General features: G+C 30.2%; 1 protein-coding gene, 1 long non-coding RNA gene and 1 pseudogene across 2 annotated transcripts; 1 reads left to right on the top strand and 2 right to left on the bottom strand.

Moving 5' to 3' along the window:
* Positions 1-5,781: 5,781 nt before the first annotated feature.
* Positions 5,782-8,047, bottom strand: LOC107932979 (uncharacterized). Its single transcript, XR_001693533.2, has 2 exons — positions 7,943-8,047; positions 5,782-6,364 (listed from the first exon to the last, which is right to left on the bottom strand). It is a non-coding gene; the product is annotated as an uncharacterized lncRNA (long non-coding RNA).
* Positions 8,048-8,720: 673 nt separating this feature from the next.
* On the top strand, positions 8,721-12,464 carry LOC107933007 (probable RNA methyltransferase At5g51130). The gene is made up of 8 exons (XM_016865142.2): positions 8,721-9,114; positions 9,217-9,337; positions 10,220-10,267; positions 10,584-10,851; positions 11,565-11,652; positions 11,784-11,849; positions 11,976-12,044; positions 12,168-12,464. The coding sequence occupies exons 1-8, from the start codon at positions 8,899-8,901 to the stop codon at positions 12,255-12,257; spliced, it is 966 nt and encodes a 321-aa protein (XP_016720631.1). The 5' UTR covers positions 8,721-8,898; the 3' UTR covers positions 12,258-12,464.
* A 422-nt stretch (positions 12,465-12,886) lies between these two features.
* LOC107933006 (casein kinase 1-like protein 3) lies at positions 12,887-17,705 on the bottom strand (annotated as a pseudogene).
* Positions 17,706-19,157: the final 1,452 nt, after the last annotated feature.

Raw genomic sequence — 19,157 nt, 5'->3', positions numbered from 1 at the left:
CAATTTTGTAACTAGTTAACTCCGTCTCGTTTAAATCCGTCCATATTTTTATTATTTTTTAAAATATTATATTATATTTAATGTTAAGCAATTGTATTCTTTTAGTACCATTTTTTATTTTTTATTTTTTGAAAGGCTCTTTTATTAAATTTCTAAACTCAAACAATTTTACATATGTTTTTTTAATATTTACATTTTAATAATTATATTTCATCTTCATATGATATAAATTACATATTATTGAACTTGAGCTTTGAATATTGAAGTCCGAGCCTAATCCGTATTTAAACAAATTAAAAGTTTTTGCCCAAGTTTGTTTTTCAAGTTTAATATTTTTTGTCTAAACTCTTCCAAATTTCGGTAGACCTTTGAGCTAAAATAAGTAGCTCGGCCCTCAAACAAGTCTAATTTTACATTATTTAATAAATACACATCATCACTTTAACAGTTTTATCAGTTTGTACCTACTAACAACATTTTAAAATTTGAGGAATCAAATTATGTCAAATTAAAATAAAAGTGATTAAATCTATCAATTTAACATAATAAAGGGACGAAAATCATAATTCAACCACAATAAGCAAATGGAATGGCGGAAGGCCACCCCTTACGTTTGGATAATTACAAATTTATAACCACAATTCCATTTTTATTTCAAAAGTGGTCCCTCGTTATCTCAAAATCTTATGACCCCAAGACAAAACCTGGACCCAGAAAATGAATTTGTGCCACTAACATGTTTTTCTTACATTATTTTTGTTATTTTCAGAATTAATTATGTTCGGTCAAATTAAATTGGTTTGGATTACGTGGTCGCTTTTTCATTCATTCAATCTAAAAAATAAAAATAAAAATACATATTAAATGCCAAAAAAGGTAGATTAATTAGATTGGTATCTAAGATTACCGGATTCGAATGTATGATATCACATTACATTGTTGAAGTAACTCTGATTAACCTACTTTTACTCATATCATTCAATGCACAAACATCATTCATATCAATTCAATCATCCATTTTACTCAAAAATTTACATTTATAGTGCTTAATAATTTAATCCGTACATTATGTTAAGTCAATTTGAGAGTTAGGATTCAAATTCAAACTCAATTTTCAAGTTTTAACATTATGTCTCGAGACAAGGATCTCCAAGATTTGAGATGGGCCATATTTTATTTTTCAAAATTTTTACTTCGATGTTAGCATGTCTCGAGATATTAGAATACATGTCTCGAGACAAGGTTCTTTAAGTCTCTAGACTAGGTCTCGAGACAGGCCTCCCCTATTTCCTTATTTTAGCTTTGATGTTTGGTTGCCTCGAGACAAGGGGTTCTTGTATTGTTTTCTTCCATAAGGTTTCTTTTGCTTATTTATTTATTTTGGAATTTTATTTTATACCATGTAAAAATAAAACTAAAAATTAAATTTGATTTTTCAAAAGCTAACTTACAATAGTAAATCATTTTAATGATTAAAGGGTGAAATAGTCAAACAAGGAAGTGAAAAGGTCTTTGTATATCAAAAAGCGAGCAAAATGATATTTTTGTAATAATAGAAAAAAAATTATGTCAACATAATTAAATACGTGGTATTAGTTTAAAATGTTTATTGCATTTAATTTTACTTAATTATATATTTATATATATATTGGTGAATTGTAGGAGGAAGACAAAATCCTGACAGCAATACAATTATCACGACTCAAATTCAGACCACACTTGTAATAATAAATACCCTAACTATTAGATCAAGACACAAGACTCACTCAATTTTATATTTTATTCAATGGTTTAGGTTAAACTACAAAGAGGTCACTTTTAACAAAAACATGCATTTAATTAAATATTCTTTTTATAAATAAATAAATAAATATTATTTTTAAATGGTTTTTGTATAATTAATATTTTAAAAATCTATCCATCCATCATATTTTAATTTTTATGTTGTATTCATGTACATCTTTCATGTGTAAATTAAAATTTTACTTATTTTATGTAAAAAATTCATCAATTAAATATATATTAATGTAAACAATAATTTACATTAACATTATATCAATTTAAAATTTTATATATGAAAAATAAAATTATATTAATAAATTTATACAGTTTTATTATTTTATTATTAGTAAAAAAATTATGTAAGTATTTTCCTATTAGCATAAAAGGATCTTACTCCAATGTTAATTTTAATATAAATATATTGAGTTGAAACTTCTCATTATATCATATAATTTTAAGAAAAAATAAAATAAAATTAAGGTTATATCCTACTATCTGTCCTTATACATTGGGAACGTTGTGAATTTAATTTCTATATATTAATTTAATTAATTTGAGTCCTTGTACTATTTGAATTAATTAATTTTAGTCCATATAATTTTTGAATTGGTCAGTTTTAGCTTTGACCCTAACAGTAGTAGTTAAATATGTTTGGTTAAATCAGTTACTAGTCTTGTACTATGCATACAATTGTAGAATTAGTTTGTATTCTCCATTTGAATTATTCTAAAACTCCATACTTTTTAAATTTTGAAAATTCTGCCTTGACACAAATAATAGTCATTAATCTATTAACAAGATTTTTAGTGAGTAATATGTAAAAATAATAATCTAACATGACATTACAAATATGACAATATATTTGCCGCGTCATATTTTGAAATTAGTAAAAATAACCAAATTAAAGTATAGAGACTAAATCAATATTTTTCACAAAATACATGAACTAATAACAGAATTTAACCTAAAATTAAACTCCAATTTTTTTTAATTTTATAATACATTTATAAAAAACCCATAGTGTGTTTCTTTTTTTTCTTTAAATATCAACGTCAAAAGCTTCGAAAAAAGGTAATGGAATTAATTAATCAATAAGAAAGGAACATGGCAAAAAATAATTTGAACTTTGTTTATTGTTTTGGTATCATATGCCGAAAGGGTTGTGCCTAAGGGGCTTTAGGCTAAATGCTAGTCATTTTCCAAACCCAGCTCATCCAATGAAGAGTCCTCACATGCAAAAAGGATTTCATGCATTAGTTATTATTGGTTTGATTATATTTTTTGTCCTTGTACTCTTTGAACTTTTAAAATTTCATCTTTCTACTTTTAATTCAAAGAATTTAGTCCATCTGTTCGTATGATTTAAAAATAAAATTCCAATTGACAACTTTGTTAAATTTGAATATGTGTTATCATTTTTATTTTGGTAAAAATACCTCTTTGGTCCTTCTCAATTTTGATATTGAGTAAATTGAGTCCCTCTAAAAAAATTAAAGCAATTTAATCCATATTAATATCAAAAGTGAGCAACCAAGGACAATTACTCACAATGTCATTGTTTTTTTGTCAATTATACATATTTTTATTGACATAATAACAAATTTAGCCCTTAAAGTTTATATTTTGTCAATTTGATATTGATTTAACAAATTTAGCCTACAACATTTACACATTTTGTCAACAAATGTAGCCCACAATATTTATACTGAATATATAAACATTGGCGTTGTGATTAATTATCTTTAGTTGCTCACTTTCAAGATTGACAGGGATTAAATTACTCTAATTTTTTTAGAGGGATCGATTTGCTCAATTTTGAGATTGAGAGGCACGAGAGAGGTGTTTTTACCATTTGATTTTGATTTTGATATCAGACTTTTGCATATTAAAATGTCATTTATTCAAATAAACAAATAAATTGACTAAATTATTGAAATTAAAAAGAAGATAAAATCCAATTAATAGTTTTACTTTTAATTAGAATAATTTATCTTTTTTATTCATATGATTCAAAAATTGAAGTCCGATGATAACGATGTTAATTGATTTTTGTTAAATTTAAATATATATTATCGATTGAATTTTGATTTTTAAATTAGACATTTAAATATTAAAACATCACATGATCAAATTTAACGAAATTTCATTAATATTGTTAGTAATTGAATTGAATTTTTAATTGTGGGCAAACATATTGACTAATCCTAATTTTTTTTAAAAAGTAAAAGTCAAATGGTATAGGGACCAGGGGTGCAATTAAACCAATATTAGTAGGAAGTTGGTTAAGGCACTATTCGTGCCTCAATTGTTTGATAGTAACAAAATCCTAATTCCTCTTTTAAGAGAAACGTAAGCCAAAGCATGCCATTGCCATTTGCCAACCACGCACAAAAGAATTAGGTTGCTATGGTAAGAATCGTGTTATTGTTGTTATTATTGTTTAAATATTAATTTTATATTTAATAATTTATATCATTTCGATTTTATTTATGTCTCATTACAGTTTCATCTTACGAATTTTGATAAATTTGATTTTTTTATTTCAATTTGCGAGGTAATCCTTGTATTTTACGAAAAATAAAAAGTTAATTTTATTGAAATCAATAGTTTAATAATTTATATGAAATGAATTGGCAGCAAAAACTAGCAGTTCAAGTCAGAGGCGAATTCAAAATAGGGGTTAAATTAAATTATAAAATTTTAAAGGATCAAAAAATAAATTTACTATCATACTAATTTATTTTATAAGTTTTTAAGAGATTTAAAAAGCAAGTTTACCATTTTAGATAAGGGTCAAGGTCACTCTCTACTCTCTTAAATTCGTCTCTTGTTTAAGTTTTTAGAGTGCAAAGATTAAATTCTGATAAAATTAAAATAAAATGACTAATCTCTATTTTTCATAAAGTAAAGGATGAAATTCAAAATTAAACCATTTCATTTATATTATATTTAGTATAATTCCCTCACAATCCCACCTACCTGGTTTTTATGAAATTATTCGTGGATATTCAAACTCATTAAATATAACAACATAATAAATGAAAAAATTTTATGGATACCCCTCCCCCATAAAGCGAATTAGGTTGCTAAGGTAAGAATTGTGTTATTTTTTAAAATATATATATTAATTTTTATATTTAATAATCTATAGTTTATAAATTTTATTTATATCTTATTACGGATTTCATCTTTTTACTTTACGAATTTTGATAAGTCGAGCATTTTGTACTTTAATTTCTGAGGTAATCCTCGTATTTGTTGAAAACTGAAAAGTTAGTCTTATTGGTTAACATTGTTGAACATTTATGTTAAATCATAAACTTTAAAATCAATAGTTCAATAATTTATATAAAATATATTAACATGTCTTCGTTACCGAATTGGGGTTACAAAGTATTACTATACAATTCAAAACATTTAACATCGAAACAGAAATCAACATGCAATTTTTATATTAACATTTGATAAAATAATTTAATTATAGCAAAAATACTTTTTACGGCCTTAAATTAAGTCTAAAGGGCCTTTAAAACAGTTTGAAAGTAATTAGGGACTTATTTGAAGCAAATAAAAAATTTAGGCCAAGCTTGAAAATTTGTAAAACAGGGGTCACACGGCCGTGTAGTTAGGCCGTGTGACATAGCCCAGGCCGTGTGGGCATTCAAATTATAGGACGCACGACCGTGTCGTAAACCATGTGCCAGACTGTGTGTATCCTGCACCTGAAAATAAAATAACACATGACCGTGCAGGGCAGTTGTGTGTAGCACACGGCCGTGTGACAACCCGTGTCCTAGGCCATGTGCTCCAATTTTAGCCCTTAAAACAAGCCATTTCAAGACCTATGCTTGCACACCAAGACATACCTTTCTATCACCCATTCATATGACCTAATTACAACTTAAACACATATAAAACATGTCAATTAATCAACCATCCTATATGTCCTAGCCAATATGCTAGTCAAAGGTATCACATTTCAGTCAACAATATCACACATGAACAAAGATTCAATATCACATTTCAACTTTATAATATAGACACAAAATGACCACTTCTCTTTAGGCTACACCATCAACTTACCAATTTACTTAGATATAACTAAAAAGGAACATGCTCCAAAGTGTTTAAGGATAAATAAACCAAACCAAACCATTTATATCTATAAATGGGTATAAGCAAAATCAATACATTCCAAATAACACATTAACATCAAACCCTAATACACTTATGCTATAAACATTTACAAGTTAAAAACAAAAGGCATTAAGCATGCCTAAGTTTGACACAACTCAAAACATTACCAATTGACCAAGGTAACAAACAAGCCCTATACTTACCAAAGCATGTGTATCAATTAACCATTTTTCCCCTAATTTCAAATGACCATGCACAACCATTAACAAAAGATATTGAGGCATATCAAAGCTTAGCACAATTCAAAACATATCAAATTAACATACAACCCTACACATGCTATTTATAGCCATTAGCCAATATATCCAAAAGCTACCAAAGTGGATCAATGGATAGTGTGATTGTGCTCCAACGTTGATTCCAATCGTTCGAGCTTTTCGATTATCTATAAAATATAGAAAAACAACTACGTAAGTAACTAGTGCTTAGTAAGCTTATATAAAGAAAACTTAAACTTACCGAATACATTAAATTAGACAATCAAGCATAATTTGGTTTAGTCACAATCCCAATTTCCTTTCCTATACACAACACCTCACATGATTAGTTGCTGGAGCAATGTACATATGATTCCAACAAAACATGGTATATAACATGTCGACATCTCCTTTTCATAAATCATCACTTATACATGTACAATAAACCATATTTTCCTTGCAATTACACATATCATTATAATCCATTTTATTATCCAAAATCATGATTCGTTTCATATATTCATATACTCATTTAAGCTTTATTTACTCGTTAAACCAAATGAAATAACACCGACTACTCAGAAAACACTCATGTAACCATTTAATTCCCTAAACACACCACAAACATCACTAATTAACATATTTATAAACATATGAAACACATAGTCACACCAAAGTGTAAATATTCATTAATAAACTATACTAGTCAAAACATTCATCTCATATTCATACTAATAATAGATATCTCAACCGAAACATGTTACTTGAATAGCGAATGGTTGAAGAATGCCATGGTGTCTTTCAACCATGGTCTTATTCATTTATGTCGTGTTGTCATAATGTCTTTCAACCGTGGTCTTATCCGTCTGGTTCATGATGCCATTGTGTCTTTTAGCTATGGTCTTACTTGTTAGAATTGTGATGCCATAACGTCTTTCAACTATGGTTTTACTCGTTAAAATCGGGATGCCATAACGTCTTTCAACCATGGTCTTACTCGTTTTCGGTACGATGCCATAGTTTCTTTCAACTATGGTATTATTTAATTCCGGTATAATGCCATAGTGTGTTTCAACTATGGTGTTAATCAATTCCTTCAAACCAACAAATTTGATTCACATATATACACAAATAGATATTAAAATTATCGAAACAGTAACTAATTGAATTAACTAAGTTACTAACTTACTTGAACTCATAAACGACTTCTTAACACGAACCAACCACTATTCCGCTACTTTGACTTTTTCACGATTTGTGTCTATTCGAGTTGTTCTTGATCTAGATAAATATTTTTATTCAATTATTCTCGTTCCAGAATTTAAAATAATTAATTTTGCTTATAACCCCTATAAATGAAAATTTACAAAATTACTCTCAAAGTTTACCTTTTTTTGCAATTTAGTCCCTAATCCTGAAACTTGTAAATTTACCATTTTCAGCCAAAATTCATGTTAGCCGATTTTTATAGAATTCATAAACAACCTATACTCGTAAAAAATTTCACATTAAATCCCATGAATTTTACTCTTTTAACAAATTAATCCTTTTAACATTAAAATTACTAAAAAACACTTAATAAAATACTTCTATTTAACAACCAAGCTTAGTAATTTATCAATTAAATTCATAGACACATGCAACTCGTTCATGGAAAATCCCTAAACATCTATCAGTTTTACAATTTAACCCCTGGGCTAACTAGATTAAGCTAATATGAGCTAAAAAACATAAAATTTATTAAAAATGGGATAAAAAACACTAACCATGCATGAAGAATCAGGCTTGGCTGAAGCTTATGAAGCCAACAATGAAGTTTTCCATTTCCTGTTCGGTGATGAAGATAGAAATGAAGAAGACACATGCTTTTTATTTTCTTTTGTTTTAAGTTTATTTATTAAATTACTATATTAACCTTAAAATAAACAATTAAAATTCCAATCTAAAACCCATGAACCGTCCACTATTATCTATAAAGGTATAATTACTACATAAAGACCTCAATTCATGCTTTTATATTCATTAAATACAAATAAAGCTATAGTGATTGAGTTTTACATCTTTTATAATTTAGTCTTTTTTAACTAACTAACTAACTGTTTAAACGTTAAAATTTCTTAATCAAACTTTAATATGACCCTAATAACACTTCGGGCTCGATTTTTATAGAAATGAGGCCCCGATACCTCCTTTTCTCAAACCACTTGACTTCAAAGATTTACCACTTGAACCTATTTATTCGTTCAAATAACATAAATTATCAAATAAAAAATTATTATAATACTATATTTAATATTTGAGGCAAATAAAGTGTGATTTATTATCCCTTTTTTTGTTGTCTGTTTAATTACAGCTTCCCCCTGAATGGATTGATCAATTAGATTCAGGCATTCAGGTCAGAAAAAGAAACAATTTAATTAAAATTAGATTTGGGATGCAATTAGAGCATTTTAAAATTTAAGGGTCAATTTAAAATGTGTGATAATTTGAGGACTTTTGGTGCAAATTACTCTAATATATTTAACATTTATATACAATTGTAGCACTTTCCCCTGTTGAGCTTCTTCTCATCTTATATATATGAACCCTAATAAAATCTTCTCTAAAACCCTTTCAAAAACCCTAAGAATCAAATCCAAGAGAAAAAAGAAAATTCTAATTTATAAGCGCCGTTGTGTTGCTTCTTCTTCTTCATTTGCTTTCCTCTACACAAAGGAAAGCTATGGCGGAAAGAAACGAAAAGAAACGCAAAAGAATTGAAAACACCCAAAAGCAGCAGAATAAAAAACAAGATGGTGAGGTTAAGAAAGAAGAAAGAGACGGAAGCAGTGAAGAAATGGCCAAAAAGGGTCAAGAAATCCAAGCGAAGAGTAACCCAAATAAGAAATTCAAGAAGGTTTTCCCTTACGGAAATTACAAGAGCTATTATGGCTACAGAGTAAGAAAAAAACCAATTTTTTTTATATTTCATTGTTTTGTTTTATTTTTGATAAGTAAGTTCTGGGTTTTAATTGTGTATATGTATGTATGCTTGTTTCAGATTGGAAAGGGTCCTGAAAGGGAAGAAGATCCTCGCATTAGGGTGTTGAAGAAGGAGTGGTTTGAAGGGAAAGATTGCTTGGATATTGGGTGTAACAGTGGCGTTGTTACAATCCAAATTGGTACTTTCTACTATATATATTTATATTTCTTTGTTTGTGTTTTTGATAATGTTAGGCCATTAGGGTGCCATGGTTTCCTTGTGTTTTTGATAATGTTACGCAGATTGATTGTTACTAAGAACAATAACTAGAACTTAATTTTCTACTTCTAGAAAATCTAATTCGAAAAGGATAGTCTTCTGTTGTTCGTATAGGATGATTTATTGAAACTTAAAATGTTATTTTTTGAAATTATATACCTATATGTATAGGGATGGTCTTCTCCGGTTCATATAGGAGGAAAGGAGTACGATTTATTGGAACCCAAACTGTTCTTTTGGGAATTACATATATAGGGATAGTCTACTCCGGTTTGTATAGTAGGAACGAAATATGATTTATTGAAACCTAAAATGTTCTTTTTGGAAATCATATATATAGGGATAGTCTTCTCTGGTTTGTATAGGAGGAACAAAATATGATCTATGGAAACATAAAATGTTCTTTTGGAAATTCTATATATAGGGGATAGTCTACTCCGGTTTGTATAGGAGTGGAATATGATTTATTGAAACCTAAAATGTTCTTTTGGAAATTGTATATATATCGTTTTTGTGTTTATATAAGTACATAATTCTAAATAAATAAGTTTTGAAGTTTGTGAATTGTTTTACTCGATAATTTTATAATAAACTATATGTTGATGGGAATGGATTGCTAGCTTTCCTTGATTGGGAATGCGCGTACCAGTTCGAACATTGCTTGGGAGATAGAGATTTCCGGTAATAGAGGTTATCTTCTAGGTTTAATTTTTGACAATAAAATATGATGTTAATTTGTAGTAGTTTGGTTGTATTTGTTAACATTGGTATATTTACGGGTTTTTTTTTCATACTTATGCAGCAAAGAAGTACAATTGCAAGAGCATCCTAGGACTTGACATTGATTCTGGTAAGATTCTAATCTTAGCCTTAATATTGTAAGAAAATTGGCATTTTGACTTATGTTACTTGGAGTTCTCATTTTTCTTTAAATACCCGTGTCTGACACTCATGTTCAACATGTGGATATTGGGATATGACGTCCAAGGATCCTTTAAATACATGAAAAAACTTAGCCATACCTATGCTGGATACATATCCGTATCTGACGCTCATACCCGAGTTCGAGTAACATCTATGTTTATGTTGTAGTTTGTGTTTTTTCTGGTGTTGAAGTTCATGGTTTTATATTAATCCAATTTTTTTTTTTGTTTTTTCATCCTCAGCTTTAATTGAAGAAGCATTTTGGTACCTTCGGAAATTTGTGAAAATGGAATTTGCTGAGAAGAAAAATACAAACAATACCAATGTGAAGGCTGTACAAGATGTAAATGAGTCGGAGCAGTGTACTAATAAGTCTTCAAACGAAGGTGCTGACAACGGTTCAAGCCATCAGTCTTCTTGTGAAAGAAATCTATCTGATATAGTCTCTTTTCGACAAGAAAATTTCGTGAGGAGTCGTCCGCATGATAAGCAGTACGATACAATTCTTTGGTAAGTCTACTCCCTTTCATAATTGTAACTTTTTATTAAAGATTATACATCACATGATGGAAAATGTCTTTTCTCCAGTATCCAATACAAGCTAATTGGTACCGTCCTTAAAATTAAGTTGTACCCTATGATTCTGCTGGGGGGGTCAATTTTTTTCCAAGAGAAGTCTTTGAAGTGTCATCCACCGAGCAGTCAATCGGACTCTCAAACAATGGAGGTATTGTGCCTAAGGTGTCTATGCTCAGTTTAGCTGAAGGTTTTTGCCTTTCAACTCCGAGGAGAGCCCAACGGGTTCACGGAGTTTAGGGACTGTCTAATCACCAAGGAAATGTTTAGCAATTGGCCTTAGTGGCGTTTGAACCCATGCCCTTAAATGACATTAGTGGGTAAGAACATCCCAGGCATAATACCTCCATTGTTTGAGGGTCTGATCGTAGACACTTCAAAGACTTATCCCAAAAGAAAGCCGCCCCCCTCAACAAATTCTAAAATGACTTTACCGTGTCCTATGATTCAAGAGCTATGATCAATTACTCGGCTCAATCTTCTTATAGAGTGCTCTATGATTTAAGAACTCTGATTATTTTGCTCATCTTTGAAGTGTAGTCTTCAAACTTATCATACGGAACATATAGTGATCTTGTATACATGTGGCTTTGATAGTGAGTTGTACCTGATTTATTGTTTTTTTCACGGATCCCTTTGCAATGCAGTTTGAGTGTGACAAAGTGGATTCACCTGAACTGGGGTGATGATGGCTTGATTACCGCGTTTGGGAAGATTTGGAGACTTTTACGTCCGGTAATTTCATTTTCACCCTTGTCGGGCTAAATTCTCTTCATTTATGAGTATCTATTTTCTCTTCAGTCGTGGAAGAATGCATGTACTGTTTGTACTATTAGTTGTGTTAACCTGCATATGATCATGAACAGGGTGGCGTTTTTGTATTGGAACCTCAACCTTGGTCATCATATGAAAGGAACCGCAGAGTCTCTGAGGTATATTCTTTTTACATAAATGAGAACAATTATGGGCTAGCCTTGGGGGTTCGATGGGTGTGAAGTGACATGCTTTATTAATGTTGGACCCTTTAAAAAACCAACTTTTTACACGACATATTGCAGACAACAAGAAGTAATTATCGAGATATCAAGTACCGACCTGATTTTTTTCGGGAAATGCTTCTAGACAAGGTATGTTTTCGTCATGAAATCTCTGTTTAAATCTTTGTTTAATGTTGTTTGAGGTTTCCATCCAACTTGGTAGAGGCACATTTCAATCATCATTACCTTATGAATTGTGTACATGACTTGCAGATCGGATTCAGAAGGGTTGAAGTTGTAACTTCAGATTTGTCGGGAACTAGAACTGGTTTTAATAGACCGATCTTTGCATACTACAAATGACCAATTTTGATAGTTTGATTTTGTTGAAGGGGTACCGAGACTAACTTGGACGTGATTTTTGCCTGTTACCAGACATGGATTTACATATCTATGGGGGCAATGGCGCAAGTGCGCCCACGGAAATTGTAAAACTTTTTGTAAAATATGCTGTGACTAACAAAACTTTGAACTTGGCTTTGAGTGAAATCTTTGTTACGTGTCTTTAAATTTTTGTTGGTGTTAAGGTTTACACGTTCTAATTTTGATCCGACTTAATTATAAATGGCTTAACAAATCATTACTTGTGTATTTCTGGTCTTATTTGCTTTTTGTATGTAAATTGACAAAAACTGAACTTTTTAGAAAAAATTAGTTGTCAACATCGTTAAATTATAATTTTGAATAAATTTAGGGTAGCTTGCGATTATCTTCCGGTTGTTAGAATTTCAAATTAAATACTAAAACTTAACACCATCACTAGATACCATATCACATCGGAAAGGTGCCAAATGTTGTATTAAACATATAATAATCATAACTAAAATAATAATAAAAAGATCTGAAATAATTCAAGCACAATGACCCGAAATTAAAGAAATTCATCTAAATAAAACGAAACAAAAAGATTTGACACATTCCAACAAGCCTAATTGACAGGTTTATTCTTTGTTTCAAACCATTTGATTGAAATAAAACCAGCAAGACCCAAATCTTCGTTCGTTCCAACTAAAGCTATTTAAAGTAGATGAGATATAGCCACTGATATTTACAGAAGATGAACAATAAATAATCATATGGATTTGCTTACATATGTCATTTAACCTTTTGATAATAATAATAATGATTTGGCACTGCCCCAAGAGCTTTCAAGGAGGACCAAAAATGTAAAATCAAAGGAGCCCCAGTTGTAAGGACAAAGAACATAATGTTTTCATCGACTTTTTCCATTCTGAAATAGCATTTGTATCAGAAAGTAGATTGTCAGCAGTTGTACATACAATACATACATACATATATACCTGAAGGAGCTTGAAGTAATGTCTTGTCTGCCTCGCCTAGTTTACGCGATACCAGCATAGTCACGTAGAGCTCCTCAGTTCTTCAGAATCCAAGTAGCCACAGCAAATGTGTAAAAAAGTTAGTTGTTCATTTTAACCTTCTCTCATTATCCCGAACAGATTCGCATCATACATGATTAGACAAGCTTGGTAGAGATATGTATTGTAACATGTTCCTTGTCATAGGCAAGTTGAAATCAAAGGCAGAACTTAACTTTTGCGGCACGTGCACTGATGATATTTGCAGAATCAAGGACTCAAAGGGCCCCTTCGAGATTTTTCTAGATTTTCCATAAATAGTTTCTTCAAGCAGTCCTTTCTAGATTTTCCGTGTTAGAAGAGGGATATACATTTTACGGTCTTCAAACACACCTACAAATTAGAAGCATGAACATGTATAATTAGAAGGATTATTTAAATTTAGATACACGAATATATATGATGAACAATTGCTAGAAAAAAAAAATTCATACTATACACTTTGACAGGACATGAGAAGCCGAAATATTTTAAGTGATGCACAAAAACAAATAGAAATTGCGCTGAGAAAACAACTGGAGAATGAAGGAAAACATGAAGCTAAAATATTCAACAACTTCAATGAGTTCGTTAAAAGGAGCAGATAAAATTGAAACGCATGCAAATAAAAGATTGCAGTTGAGGCAAGCAACTGTCAAAAATGAAATTGGACTACCTAATGGTTAGAACATAGTCGGTCCATCACGCATAATTCACATTTAGGAAAAGCCAAAGAAACAAAGGTTGCTATTTGGGTCATTTACGACATCTACAGCATGGGAATCATACTTCAGGTATCAGTATTCAGTAACAACCAAAGGTTTATGCTAAAGAAAACTGGGGTTTTAGGTGAGCTAATCATAGATGCATCACTAGAATTCCTTAACCTGAGCCATAGCTAATGTTGAGAATATTTGGTCAATGATGCGAGTATACCAGCATTAATTGCATTTGGATGGAGTTCAACTTAATAGAAACTGATCTATGAGCTGATAAATTACCATTTTCATCATTTGGCAGATGAAATGCGCTGCAATGATGATATCCAACTACTGGAGGGACCGATTTTGTTTCCATGCCCAGGCCCAGAATTAGTAGTTTCATTGGGAGATGTTGATTTCTGCCCATTTCTTCTTGCGGTACTGGCATGTGCAAATGAAGATGAGGGTGTATGAGGGTAAAAAATCTGACAAAATCAAACATGAAAATCAATATCACAAATGAAGCTAGAATGCACTCAAAGATCCAAAAGCACAAAAATAATTCCTAATTAAGATAAATAAACAATAAAGAACTGTATCCATATATATCTACACAAACAAGAATAGCTAAAACTACAATGTAGGTCCTTGTACTAGGAGCCGGATTGCATTTTTCCCCCTCTACTAAAAAAATGGGCAAATTAGTCATTTTTGTTAAAAAATTTATCCATTTGTACGGTTAGAAACTGATGTGGCTAACAAAATAACCAAACAATGATATGTGGCGTGCCATGTGTACCTCATGCTAACATAAAGGGATCAGTTTTTAACAGCAAAAATGGATGGAATTTTTAACAAGACCCACTTGCTCTTTGGTCTAACATACATGGACTAATTTGCACACTTCTTGAGTAGAGGGGGCAAAATGCAATCTGACTCTTAGTACAAGGGCCTCCATGTTACTTTTACCACAAAAATAGTTGGCATAAATTTTCCTTCTTCACTGAAATAAGATCTTGAACTTACATTTTTCTCAACAGGACCCGAAACATTGTTTGATCTAGTGCGCTCTGTAATATCAGTCAAGTAAGAAGGATTAGAACTTCCTGAAAGTTAAACAAACAGAAATCCTATTTATTTCCAAGTAAAACTAACATCAATAACAGAATTCGGAATTTCTCTAAAGATAAAGATCATTGATGATTTTACATCTGAACCCTATCTCTTCTTTAATCCAACAGATAAATTCCTCAAGACATGATTCAGTCATTTGAGCACAAAGTGCGTCAGCAGGAGCTAACCTTGATGATTGTTCACATCCACCGGAAAAGGATGACTGCTGCTACCTCCAGGAACTGGCTGTAATTTGGGGAATATAATCTTATAAAAAAAATAGATCTTCCATTTAAAGAATACAGTTACCAAATCACCAAGGCAGGTCAAAAAATATATACAACACTAACTGCAATATATATTGTTGCACATTTCAAGGAAAAGAAGTAAGCTACTAACAGACAATCTGAGCTGAGATCTACTTTTCTGGGCTTGCCGGTACTTGATGATAGTCCAATCAAAAATGTAGTCAAACTCATAACCTATAACAAAATAGAACCAAAAATTAGTTTGCAATAAACCACTTACAAAAGTTTTCATTTATGTCATTCCATTGTCATTTGCTAGCTCAAATCCCGATAGCGGGGGCTTTTTTCTTCCCCATTCAATGGCATATTTTAACCAGTAATGTCAAAAGGACATCACGCTAGATCACAATCACTTTCTTGAGTTCTTCAGTAGCATAGATAAAGCCTCATGCTTTGAAACAATGAGCCCTTTAGTACATAGAAGACATAAAAGAGTGTAGCACAAGCTAATTATGATGACGAACCAACACATGCATTGTATAATCAATACAGCTCAAAAACCTCTTTTTAAAGAATTTGAAAAGTAAAATGCATCCAACAATACCTTCACGAGCAAACAAATCACGGAAAAGACGCTTCAAAAATCCGTAATCAGGACGTTGATCAAATGTCAACGAATGGCAATAATGGAAGTAAGATGCAAATTCCACAGGATGGGACTTACAAAGAACCTTGATCAACAAAAGTAAAAGGAAACAGAAGCCATGTTAATCAAATCATACTAGAATCACAATATAGAACTGAAAGATACAAAAAGCATAGACACACCTCGATAGGAGTGGACACCTTCTTCTCACATATTTGATCATATTTCTGCTTCTTTGTGCCAGCTTTCAAACCTTGCCATGGAAGGCTATATCATGAAAATTTTGGTCAGCTTTATACACAAACAAATACCAAAATATTGCCTTAGAATCACTGAAAATAGGCTGTCTACCTTCCTCTAAGAAAATATAGAAGTACATAGCCAAGTGATTCCAAATCATCCCTTCGACTTTGCTCTATGAAAAAAATAGACAAAATATCCAAATAAACGAATGCATGCTTAATTCAATTTGATGAATGAAAAAATATAAAAAATTGTCTTCCCTTACCTATTCCAAGATGAGTATTGCAACTGGCATAACGTGCAGTCCCCGTTAAATTCTTGTTCTCTCTGTAAGAAGCAAAAGTAGTTCAAGACTCACATATCACACAATTGTAGTAAAACTGGTTTACATATAACAAGCCAAAAGAAACACAAAGACAAGTTAACAAGCAACAAACTAAACCCAAAAAACTACCTGTATGGAATATGGCGATTAGTCATGGAATCTCGATATCTTTTTGCTAGTCCAAAATGAATTATATAAACTTGATTTGCTTTCCGACCAAGTCCCATGAGGAAGTTATCAGGCTTTATATCTCTGTGAAGAAATCCCTTAGAGTGAACATATTCAATTCTTGTAATCTAAAATAGATTCAACCATCAGAATACAAAATTAAGTAACTATTTAAAAAAACACAAACTTCCATTAATTTTAGCTCACCATTTGATCAGCCAACATTAAGACAGTTTTCAGCGAAAAGTTCCTTCCACAATACACAGAAAGATCTTCCAAACTCGGTCCGAGCAAATCGAGAACAAGTGGATTATCTTCACCGTCTACACCTGACCATTTTATGCTAGGAATTCCACCTACGCATTAATTAAAATCATAAAAAAAAACACTAATTCCTCATTTCACAGTTCTAAAATGCAAGTAACTTTAACTTCTAGCAGAACACTTACTTCCTCCTTGAAGAATATTTGTACAGTTTTGCTTCGTAAAACAGTTGCGGATGCTTCGTTTTATTGTTCTCCTGTAACCGCCAAAGTAAATTAGCAAAAAAGGAGAATAACAAGTGATTTTCAATTCTAGCTCTCTTTGCTTAAAACGATAATCAGATCAAGAATCTAAACAATTAAACGACACTTACGATCTTAACAGCGACTATCTCAAACGTATCGATATGCGTAGCTGTTGAAAACAAAATCAAAATGATTATAAATCACTTTAAATTATACACAACCAAGTATATATATTGAGTGGAGACGAACCGAGATAAATTTCGCCGAAGGAACCACTGCCGATCTTGCGACCGAGCTTGAATTTGCGGCCTACGAATCGTTCCATGCTATTGTATCGACGATTTCGAATCGATCAGATCATCAAAGCTTGAGAATAAGGTTCAATAAGTACTTTTTTTTATATATATATTTATTTTATTCTTTTAAGAAACTGAAACCACAAAAGAGTAGAGAAATACATATAAAAGTATGAATTTGAAGAAATTATATTACTTAATTTGTTATTTAAATAAATTTTATTATTTATAAGTTTTATTATATTTATAGATAAAAAATCAATTTTACTAAAATAATTTATTAATAAAAATATTATATTTATAAATAAGAATTTTAATACTTTAACTTAAGGCATAAAGATTTTTTTGTCCCTCTAAATTTACAGAAAAAGAGATTTTAGTATTCCATTAAATTTTTTATTTTTTTAGCCCTTAAACTTTTTTTTTGTCAAATCACTCTAAAATGGCTAAAAAAGTTAAACATTTTTTTAACTTTGCTGACATGGTATACACATGAATTGCCACATGAATGACAAGTCAACATTTAATTAACTCTTTTAAAATTAAAAATAAAAAATAAAAAACAAAAATCATTAAAACATATATGAAAATTATTTAAAATTTTTGATATTTTTAAAATTTTAAAAAATTAATTAAATATTGTCATATCATCCACGTAACAATCTACCTGTATCTCACATCATTAAAATTAAAAAAAACGTTAATTGTACTTTTTATTTTAAGGTGATTTAATAAAAAATATAAGTTTAAAAATTAAAAAAAATTATTATACCTAAAATATTTCTTGGCTCCCCTAAAAAAATTATTACTACGCCAAGTGCAATATTACTATGTATAAAATGTAATTTAATAAATTTTAAAGAGATTAAATCACAATTTTTTATATAGTAGAAGAAACCTCCTACCTACCCTTGCATTCTTCCCTGTTTGTAATATTAGATTTTGTATTTGTAAGTATTAATCTTTGTATTATCTTATTTTGAAGAAATTGATGTATTATTATTCTTATTCTTATTATTATTATTATTAAGAAACACCTACCAAATTTTCCAAAAAAAAAAAAGAAAGAAAAAGAAACACCTACCAAACCCATGGTGCATGTTGAAACAGAAAGACCACACCCAAGTCATTGTCTTAATTGCGATACACTCATAAATAAATGGTCCAAAATGGTGTCTCAACTTAATCCAATTCTGACAGCTAGGCAGTTGTTGTCATAATTCATTAATGAATGTGGATTTTCTCAAATTAATAACGTTCCTTTAACATCAAATATTATTATGGCAATAAAATAATTAATAAAAAAGTTTAAATACATTTTTACCCGCACATTCTCTCAATTTGATTTTTATAATTTTTTTCTTAATTTAAGAATATGGATTTTCTCTAATTAATAACGTTCCCTTTAACATCAAATATTATTATGGCAATAAAATAATTAATAAAAAAGTTTAAATACATTTTTACCCGCACATTTTCTCAATTTGATTTTTATAATTTTTTTCTTAATTTAATATCTAAATTTTTATTCTGATCTATCGTTAAATTTAAACACATGTTATTTTACAATTATAACACGTGTACAAGTCACTAATG

Source organism: Gossypium hirsutum, chromosome D07 (assembly GCF_007990345.1).
Source record: "Gossypium hirsutum isolate 1008001.06 chromosome D07, Gossypium_hirsutum_v2.1, whole genome shotgun sequence".
Lineage (NCBI taxonomy): Eukaryota > Viridiplantae > Streptophyta > Magnoliopsida > Malvales > Malvaceae > Gossypium > Gossypium hirsutum.
The sequence above is the reverse complement of the archived record's forward strand: the minus strand, read 5'-3'. Positions and strand labels throughout refer to the sequence as shown.

Bases quoted from the DNA above. Each gene is read 5' to 3' on its own strand.
- LOC107933007 (XM_016865142.2), top strand. From the start codon at position 8,899: ATGGCGGAAAGAAACGAAAAGAAACGCAAAAGAATTGAAAACACCCAA. The intron at 9,115-9,216 runs GTAAGAAAAAAA...TGCTTGTTTCAG, and splicing joins AGAGCTATTATGGCTACAGA to ATTGGAAAGGGTCCTGAAAG. The intron at 11,850-11,975 runs GTATATTCTTTT...GACATATTGCAG, and splicing joins GGAACCGCAGAGTCTCTGAG to ACAACAAGAAGTAATTATCG.